Source organism: Triticum aestivum, chromosome 7B (assembly GCF_018294505.1).
Source record: "Triticum aestivum cultivar Chinese Spring chromosome 7B, IWGSC CS RefSeq v2.1, whole genome shotgun sequence".
In the NCBI taxonomy this organism is placed as follows: Eukaryota; Viridiplantae; Streptophyta; class Magnoliopsida; order Poales; family Poaceae; genus Triticum; species Triticum aestivum.
In genome coordinates this window covers 114,077,547-114,087,556 of record NC_057813.1, presented here as the reverse complement: position 1 = coordinate 114,087,556, position 10,010 = coordinate 114,077,547, and the positions used below count along the sequence as shown (strand labels likewise).

Here is a 10,010-nt window from a genome sequence, read left to right as displayed (position 1 = left end):
CCGCCATTGGCGCTACTCAATTCCACCCATGCGATGTCCCTGGCCGGTGTTGTCGCCCACGAACCGGGGTCGGACGACAATTTTCCTGGCTATCGTGGGGGCGTTCTGGTCTGTCAGGACCCAATGTTCCCACCTCTATGCAAGTCCTGCTACTAGAGCTGTTGAAGGGGATTGATGGCACTAAGCATAGCAGCGGCAACCAATGCCTACTCTCTGTGCGTGAACTACGGCCGACGTGACCTGATTGCACATGTACCCGAGCAATTGCGTCCGACCAACATATCTGAAACTCAATGGCTGTTGTGCACGATCTCCACAGATGAGCCCGTAATTTTGTGGACATCTTTGAAAATCAATTCGACTACGGTTTGGGGATCGCACCCAAGTCCATTGACTGGGACGAAGGGATCGCATGAATCACTAATTTATGCTAAACAACACTGCCCATCGGTATTAATTTATACTAAACTTTTATACTTATATAGAACTTACTTTTAGCATTACAGTACTAATTACTATAATTTGATGTTACTTATTTGACATACTTAACCAAATATCTAGCAGTTCTGCGAAGTACTAGTTGAGTATTCTGGTAAAAGCATTCAATGTAACATAAAAAAAAATCATCTACATTGTGCTTAATTTAAACTTTATTTCATAACAAAAGTTCATTCTTAAATCAACTTTTTAAAATCTCATAATCTATACAGTATATAAGTCTTTCCCGCAAATATCTCTAAAGCGTACGATCCAATAAATATTTTAATAGCAGTTTCTAGTGTATGATTAGATAAACATATTCATATAACTTCTAGACTATAATATTAACATTGACATGATTCTTTGAAGTTTTTTGTGATCAAATGTGTCTTGCAAGTTACAATGAATCTAGTAATAAATTGACAATGTGTGTATACTCTATACTAAGTTATTGAAATGGCATCGCTTTGTGTAATGAGTGGTATTTGTATAGATTAACATAAAAAGATGTGGATTCTGTTAATTTGTATAGATTAACTGGTATTTTCTTGTGCAATGTGATTTTTATCATCTAGTGTATACAAGTGCTCCCACCAACTTCAGAAATAAATTGCAGCATGCTCCTACCTAACTATACAGTGGAAGGCTTAGTCAAGATGCCAAATGAAATAAGACGTGTATGGGTAATATATTCTATCATCTTTCATTGTAGGTTGATGATGATTACTTCCTTCAAACACACTCAATTAATGGTTATATGTGTCATTTTCACGTGATAGTAGATCAATGCTTATAATTAACAAGCTCATGCCGCCAGCGAGCCAATAGTGTTTATGTGAATGTTTACTCAATAATTTGTCAAGTTAACATGAAGATTGGCGGACGTTGGTTAGATGTAAAACTATAAATGCCTATGAGCAAGGCTCGGTAATGTTTAGATGATCTTTCTGATGGAGTACTTGTTAGAAAAAAGATGAACTAAACAAAAGAATTTTTTTTACTGTATACAAATGCTTATTTATCTAATTTACTTCCTCCTTTCATGAATAGTGGTACTCTTACTTCCCTCTAAATTGCGTGATGACCCCATTCTAACATACGTAATAGACATGGAAAGTGCGTGAGATGCAAATGTGACCACTATTTCGCATATGAATATTTTACTAAATGCTAGAGAAGTTTCACCACAAGTTAATGTCTATCAGATACAAATTGACCACTATTTTACATATAAAATATTTTACTGAAAGTTGGAAAATCCACCACAACTTTTATAGAACTTCATTTATTTTTAACAGATGTATTATAGCTACATGTTTTGCTTTAACTCATCTTAATGCGTCACGAGTGACATATCCTTTAAATTTAGTTCGCCGAGTTCTTTCTGGCTGGTACTAGCTAGGCAAAATGTGAAAATGCCTAGTTTTGTATCACTGTCGAGTCCAAATTAGAATCAAACTTGGGGGATAGAAACTTTGTCGAGATCTTGATAAAATTTACTCGGTAAAATATCAGAACTCGGCGCAAACGAGATTCCAGTAGAGCGGAGTATCTGCTCCCGAGCTCGAATACTCCCTCATGAACAGTAAAATCAAAAAAATAGTAAAAAAATCAAAACAATTTGAATTTTTTGTGGTAAACTTTGACAAATATTTTGTATGCTTGTAAAATTTTAGCACGAAATGACATTCATGGAAGGTGTGGCAGAAAATCGATGTTCCAAAAATGCTAGTTTTGAAAACATTTTGAAGTGCTGATTTTGTTTTTTTGCCACGCCTTTCACGAATGTCATTTCGTGCTGAAATTTCGCAAGCATACAAAAAATTTGTCAAAGTTACCAAAAAATATTCAGATTTTTTTTTAATGTTCAGATTTTGGGATCAGAATAGGACTTTTGTATTGGTCCCATATTCATGCCATCTCGCTTGCGCGGCGCTGAATGAGATTGCCCATACAAGACCCACCTCCTATTATTGCGTCGGGGTCCAGAGGATGCCGATCGATGTATACATCAAGATACAGAATGGTGGTGGGATAAGTTTCGTGGCGAAGGTCGTCAAGTCACTCAAGTGGCACCCCGCGAAAGAGAAAGTCACTCAAGTCGCAGCTGGAGCAACGGATCTGCGTGGCCGAGAAATCGCAATATACATGGCCCCTGTTTTAGCGCGTTCCGTCGCAGCGTGCGAGTGACAAACAACCAACTTTTCATATTGGTTCTTCCATTCCTGCGACCGAGCCAACTCACCGGCGGCGACCGACCGACATGGGTTCGCTGCTGATACCGTTGGTGAGCAGCGTCGCCGCCAAGGTCGGCGACACGCTGGTGCGCGAGCTTCTGCGCGCGTGGGGCCTGGACAAGGCCCGTCCGAAGCTGGAGCGGCACCTCGCGGCCATCCAGTACATCCTGCTGGACGCCGACGCCAAGAGCCGCACCAACCCCGCCGTCTGCCGGTGGGTCAAGGACCTCAAGACTGCCGTCTACCACGCCGACGGCATCCTCGACGACTTCCGCTACGAGGCGCTCCGCCGCCGTGCCGCTCAGATCCGTCCCCACTCCACCGCACGCAAGGTTCGTCCTCCTCCTACCTTCTTCCCAGATTTCCGGCCAGTCCTTCCTTCTTGGATGGGGTTTAAATTGGAAACGGAAGCCAGGCTAATTTCAGTGTTATTACGGAGGGTAGTTGTGCAACTGTAGGGAGATAGTCGCAAACAGTTTGTACTATTGATCAATTTCACGAGTCTATGTAGTATTGCATGTATTGCGCATAGATGTGCGCATCTAACGCAAGAGATTAGGGAGTCGTGTGCCGCTAGACCAGGAAGTAGGAACCGAATCGTTCGCCGTTGGAGACCAAATCATGTCCATTAACCATAGTAACACGAAAAATAGGACCGCAAAGATATCCCTAATGATACAAAGTCTCGTCTTCTACTTTGAGCCTCGGCTGACAAAAGCTCGAGCTCGATCTAGTGGTAGGCTTTAAGGCGGCCTCTGAACCTTCACAAACTTCTGGAACACAATCCACGACTTTGGAAGCTTCTGGGAAACCCCACATCTCACTCGAAAGGAAAAGACTCTCGCTCGCGTCGCCTCCAGGGGGGGCGACTCGGGCGCCCCAACCGCCGCCGCCCTCGACCTCCCTCCTCCCCTTCTTCCCCGCCGCCGCCGAAGGAGGCTGGCGAGCGAAACTCGCCCGGCGGACGGCGGACGGCGGGCCTTCCTCCTTTCTTCGCGAGGGGATCCTCTGGCTGAGATGCATCGGCGTCCCTGGGCGTACAGCATGGAGGCGGAGTTGGCGTGCTCGGGCGGCGGCCCGATGGGATCCCGACGGTGCTGCGGGGGCCGGCGGCGGCGGATCTGGGGTTTCCCGCCCCAGACCGGTTCTCCTTCAGGTGGTCGGGCTCGGGCGCCGTCCGGCGGTCCTAAGCGGTGGTGGGCGCTCGCGTTGGCTATCCTCCTTCACCGATCTGATTGGGGGGTTGGGGGGGCGGCCGAAGGCGTTGGCGTGATGCCGGATCCGAGCACGATGGTGGCGTCGTCCCCTTCAAGGATGACGGTCGGGTGGTGGGTCCTTGTGGCGGCGCCGGTGGCGGCGGATCTTGGGATCCCGCTCCCGGGGACGTCGCAGGACGCGGCGGCCCGTGCACGAGAGATGAAGTGAACAGATCTGAGTGAAAACTTGTTTTTGACTACTGCAAAGGCCGGCGGTGGCGGAGCTGTCTGTGTCGTTCCCTTCCTGAAGGCATCACCGTGGAGAAGTTCAAGGTCACTCTCTGCTACCTCCGGAGGAAACCCTAGATCAGTTGATCGGATGATGGCGGCGCTCTGGTGTCGTTTCCTCCTTGGGGGCGTCATTCATGGAGGTACACATGGGCTCGGGGAACAGAGGACGGTTTCTTTGGTGGAGTGGTACTTCATCTTATACATGGATGGCGCGGATCTTGGCGGCGTGGCGCTGTGGAGATTCGGAGTCCGACGCGCGGAGATGAACTCGCGCACGGAGGTGGTGCTATCTGGCGTCGTGGTGGCGTCGACGGCAGTTAGACCGGACAAGGTTGATGCAGTAGTACAGCACTGAAGATGGATTGGTGGCAGGTGGTTGCGGCGGCCTCATACCCGACAGGCGTCCTGGTTGAGGAGTGTGCCGGACTGGTAGGTGCCACATACCCGACAGGCGTCCTGGTTGGGACCTCAAGTCTTAGATGTTTAGGTTTGGCTGCGTTGTCTGTTTGGTATTAGGCCCAGACTATCTGCGCCCCTTCATCAATTGGATAGGTGTAGCGACAGTTGTTGCTTAGACGGTGGCTTTAGTCTTGTTGTTGTATGGCTTTGTAAGGTCTTGTGAGAATAATTAATAAAGTGACTGTATGCATCGCCCAAATGCAGAGGCCGGGGGTCATCCTCCTTTTCTAAAAAAAAACACCAACCAGCTAAGTACTTCCCAAATCCCAAGAGTAACAAGCAACATAATAAACTTAAGAGGGTTTCACGTTTGGCTTGGTGGAGTCATAACTTCTGGGCAAGTCTGTAGCTCTGGAACCTGGTTGGGGTCCCACTCGGAGTCTCTTCGGGAGTTCCGGACTGAACCTCCACATGAGTCTGAAACTTGTCAGGAGCTCCAACCGGAGACTTCGGCTGTGACCTTCAGGTCGGCAATCAGAACGTGACTTATTTTTCATCTCACTTAGCTTTCTCTTAGGGTTTTTCTTCAGCAAGGTTGTGGATATATAAGATCTTTAAAGATATAGTATGATCTTAGATATTGACTCCACACTTTAGCTCATCACAAAAACCCCTTTAAATAGCTCGGCTTCTCTACCACTCAATCATAATGAAGATTAATTGCGATATTTAAAACTAGCTGACCACTGTTCTGCTTTTCTGCCTGGGGGTCCCGGGCCTCCTTTTAATACTAGCTGATATTCATTGGACTAATTCTTGAACATACACCTGGGACATGTCATTACTCATTAGTCCCTTAATCACGTGTTATTTACACCAAACCTCACTTAGGCTGAGAGATGTCCTTCCAGAGGCTTGCTCCAAGTTGCCTTCCGACAATGTGGACAACACACCGTTGTCTGTGGTGTGGTATTGGCTTGGTAGATCTTTTCCTGTCGTCCCTGGCTCACCTCTCTACAATTTGGCGCCCATCCCTCGGGATGTCGGCTTCCACGGGGTGGTTCGGTTGGCTACGATCGCTAACCTCTCCCTCCTTTTCAGTTTTCTCTTTCTTTGTGTACTGACTTTAACTTGGGCTTCTGCCCTGTGTAATCTTTCTGCCTTGTGTGCTCCCCCTGTATGGACCTTATTGGTTGTGTATGTGAGTTAATGGAAATATTTTATGTGGGCCAATGCCCCCTATTGACCTTTAACCCCAAAAAACAATTTTATTTGTTTTCATTTCAGGTGCTGAACTACTACACCTTCAATAGTCCGGTTGTTTTCCACGTCTCCATGGGCAAAAGGATTAAGGATTCCCGTGAAATGATAGATGAATTGGTTGTGGAGATGAATAATTTCCACTTCCTACAACATGCTGAGGTGCCAACCCTTGTTCATCCGCAAACACACTCTCATGTCGATGAATTGAAAATTGTCGGTAGACAAGATGAGAAGGAACAGGTGGTGAAGATATTGCTTGGCCACGCCCACAATGATGGAAATAATAATAATGTGATGGTGCTACCAATAGTTGGTATGGGGGGGAATTGGTAAGACCACCCTTGCTCAACTTGTGCACAATGATCAGAGAGTGATGCACCATTTTGAGTTGGTCATATGGGTTTGTGTCTCTGACAAGTTCATCATCGAAGAAATAATACGGTCTATAATACAAGTGGCATCGAAGGAGAAATCTAAATTTACCAATATAGAGGCACTGCGGAAGGAACTTACTGAAGTGTTGGGTAATAAAAGGTACCTCCTAGTGTTGGATGATGTTTGGAAGGAGGACAGACAAAAGTGGGATGATATGATATCATTGGTATGCTCACATGCTGGCTCGGGTAGTGCTATAATTGTGACAAGCCGCAGCAATCAAGTTGCTTCTATCACGGGCACACTTCCTCCACATCACATATCACTTCTAGATGAAGATCAATCATGGGAGCTTTTTCATAGAAACACATTTGGAAGGGGAGTGGAAAAGCAAGAGGAATTGATTTTAGTGGCTAAGAATATTGTGAACAAGTGTAAGGGATTACCTCTTGCTATCAAGACCATAGCAGCTTTACTTCATTCAAAGCATCACAGTCAATGGTTTTCTGTTCTGGATAGTGATGTCTGGAAGGATGATATCCTCACAACTACCGGAATTGTACCTGCATTACAGCTGAGCTATGATCACTTGTCATCGGAAGAAAAAATATGTTTTTCTTTATGTGCTATTTTCCCCAAGGATAGCTTGATGGATAAAGACATGTTAATTCATTTGTGGATGGCAAATGAATTTATTGCGTCAGAAACAAGAGGCCAACAAATTTTTGATGTGCTAGTTTGGAGATGTTTCCTCCAAGATTTGAATATTCAAAAGACTTTGCTCTCTAGTTTTGATGAGTTCATCCACAGACCAACCACTTGCAAGATGCATGATCTCATGCATGATCTTGCTGACTTGGTAAGCGGAAATGATTGCTCCATTGTGCAAATAGATCAAATACTTCTGCAGCGATGCCGATATGCTAGTCCATTAGAGCTTGAGGCTCGACATTTGTCACTCGATATTGATGGTCCATTAGAAATTCTAGCTCCTCGACCCCGCACGATATTAGTCCAAATGAAATCAGGACTGAGTCATCGAAGTAGGGCCAAGTCAAAATTCTTCTCTTTACGAGCATTGAGGACATTCCAAACAATGACACATATGACAAACCTGAAGCATCTTCGCTATCTAGATTGTTCTTATTCTGATGTATCATCATTGCCTGAAGCCACTTCTATGTTGTATAGCTTGCAAACACTGAAGCTCATCGGTTGTAACAATCTCAATAAATTACCAGAAGGCATGAGATATATGAGCAGTCTTCGGCACATCTTCCTCGTTGGGTGTCGTTGTTTGGAGCGCATGCCAAAAAGTATTGGTCAGCTAAATTCTCTACAAACACTGACGAATTATGTCATTGGGAGTGATGGAGGTCGTGGAATTGATCAACTGAAAGATTTGAATCTAGGTGGTGCTCTTTCTTTGACTGAGCTAAGAAGAGTTCATAGTGCCGAAAATGCTAAACAAAGCAATATGTCTGGCAAACATAATTTGAAACGATTATCACTTGATTGGGCACATGGAACTTCTTATGGCACACATGTTGGATATGAAGTACATACTGATGCAGAAGGAATATTAAAAGCTCTTTGTCCCGCCAAAAGGCTTGAAGTATTAGTGTTATCTAATTATACGGGTGCTAAATTCTCGTCATGGATGCACAACTCTACACTGTTAGAACATCTTAGTGAACTTTCTCTGACTGGATGCAAGAACTGCAAGGATCTTCCACCATTATGGCAGCTGCCCTCCCTCGAATACTTGAGTTTGAAAGGTTTGCATAGCTTGGCAAGTATATGTGTTGGTAATGATGATATAGACAATGGGGAATCCTTTATTTCTCCACCACCCTTCTTTCCTAAATTGGAAACCATGATAGTTGCTAACATGCCCAAGCTACAGAGATGGCACCAGGAAGAGGCAGGACAAGTAGCGGTCGTACTGTTCCCTCGGCTCAAGAAGCTAAACATTTCCGTGTGCCCAATGCTAGCAAGCATGCCCAAGATGCTCCCATTGCTTGAAGATCTACTAGTGATAGATGCAAGACACATCCCCCTTTACCATCTGATGGGTCTGTTTGTGCAGTTTAATCTTGAATGCAAAGCCAACATCTCAGTGGAACCTAGAGTTGGCTGGCTGCCTATTGGTGACTTTCATTTGTTGAGGCTTGGTGATTCTTATATGAGACTGAGGCTCAAGGGTTTGATGGACAATGTAGGGCGTTTTGAAGAGGAATTGTACAGAATGCCTTGCAGATTTATTAAAGATCTGGATATAACAGATTGCGGCTGTCTTTTTTCACCTGAACCATCCCAAATACAACAAAATATATGGAATCATTTTGGTTTTGTTGAAAGTATGCGAATTACAGCCTGCAATAATATAGTGCAATGGCCAGTAGTTGAAATCAGAAACTTGAACCTTCTTCGACTTCTACACTTATCTTTTTGTTCCAACTTAACTGGTTCACTTCCATCAACAATATCCGATGATGAAAATGTCATACCTCCTCAGCTCCAGCATCTAGAAATTGAATTCTGTCTAAGTTTGGTTGAGGTACCAAAACTGCCTGCATCTCTCGAAAAATTGAGCATTGATTTTTGTCCCAAGCTGGGGTCCATGCCAACAATTCTTGGGAACGTCAAAAACCTGAGAGATCTCAGGTTGTCAGATTGCAACGCCTTGACGACATTTTCTGATGGAATGTACGGAGTCACTGCACTCAGGACGTTGGTGATGGAGTGGTGCCCAATGATAGAGACACTACCGGAGGGACTCCTGCAGCAACTCCCAGCCCTGGAGGAACTACATATCAGAGACTGCCCCAACTTGGAGGAGGACTTGTTAAGCCGAGGCGCTGACTGGAATTTGGTTGAAGCAATTCCAAATAGATCAGTTGGCAGATCCATGCCCTGAATGCTTAGGTTGTCTTCAAATGAGGTATATAACTATATATACCCTCTTCTGTTTACATTGTTCTCTCATTCTTGCAAAACGATACCTTGGTCCAAAACTGTGCGCGGCAATTTGTAACCCAAAGGCACTTGTATGCATCTAAGATTGTTCTTTTTGTTTCAGGTATCTGTCATCACGTCCAAATGAGTCGCATTGGGTAGAACATGCATTGCAACAGTGAGGGAAAGCCCTTGTACAAATCCAATGAAGTTTATAGAGTCTTTGTAGAGATTCCACTATGGACTACATACGGATGTATATAGATGCATTTTAGAGTGTAGATTCATTCATTTTGCTCCGTATGTAGTCCATAGTGAAATCTCTACAAAGAATTATATTTAGGAACAGAGGGAGTACTTGCTAGTAAGCGGGTCCACGCCATGCTGATCTGCAAACGCAACTGTTAGGCACATATTTGTGTCCCTCTCAAATCTCAACTGCACACGAAGTGCTGTCAGACCGGGGACGAAACAGAGCAGCGTTCCAAGAAAAACAGTGGAGTGCACACACTCCTCGGGTTTCAGGCAACCAATGCCTTTTCCTTTTTTTGTGCTTTTCTTTTACCGATGCCCTCTTATAATTATGTGCTCAAGGCCAACTCCAGACCACACCAGCTGCCAGACGAGAGACGACTACACAGTGAACCTCTTATTATGTTCTGACGATGTATAGCAGTTCTTGTACAGGGTTTAAAAAAGTTGTTGTATATAGGATGGTCATATAAAGTATGCAAAGACGTATGCAATCCATGTTGTGCTTGTAATATTTTACACATTCGATACACGCATCAATGTTTTTACTGAATTTCAT

At 44.6% G+C, this 10,010-nt stretch overlaps 1 protein-coding gene across 2 annotated transcripts; it reads left to right on the top strand.

The window, feature by feature from the left end:
- The first annotated feature begins 2,583 nt into the window (after positions 1–2,583).
- LOC123157410 (putative disease resistance protein RGA3) lies at positions 2,584–10,009 on the top strand. Of its 2 annotated transcripts, none has more exons than XM_044575687.1 (3): positions 2,584–3,049; positions 5,891–9,185; positions 9,324–10,009. In XM_044575687.1, the coding sequence occupies exons 1-2, from the start codon at positions 2,744–2,746 to the stop codon at positions 6,197–6,199; spliced, it is 615 nt and encodes a 204-aa protein (XP_044431622.1). In that variant the 5' UTR covers positions 2,584–2,743; the 3' UTR covers positions 6,200–9,185; positions 9,324–10,009. The 2 variants fall into 2 exon arrangements, with proteins under 2 accessions (XP_044431622.1, XP_044431621.1); XM_044575686.1 differs by having other exon boundaries at positions 2,591–3,049.
- The last annotated feature ends 1 nt before the right edge of the window (position 10,010 follows it).

Coding starts and splice junctions, on each gene's coding strand:
- LOC123157410 (XM_044575686.1), top strand. CDS start 6,240: ATGCACCATTTTGAGTTGGTCATATGGGTTTGTGTCTCTGACAAGTTC.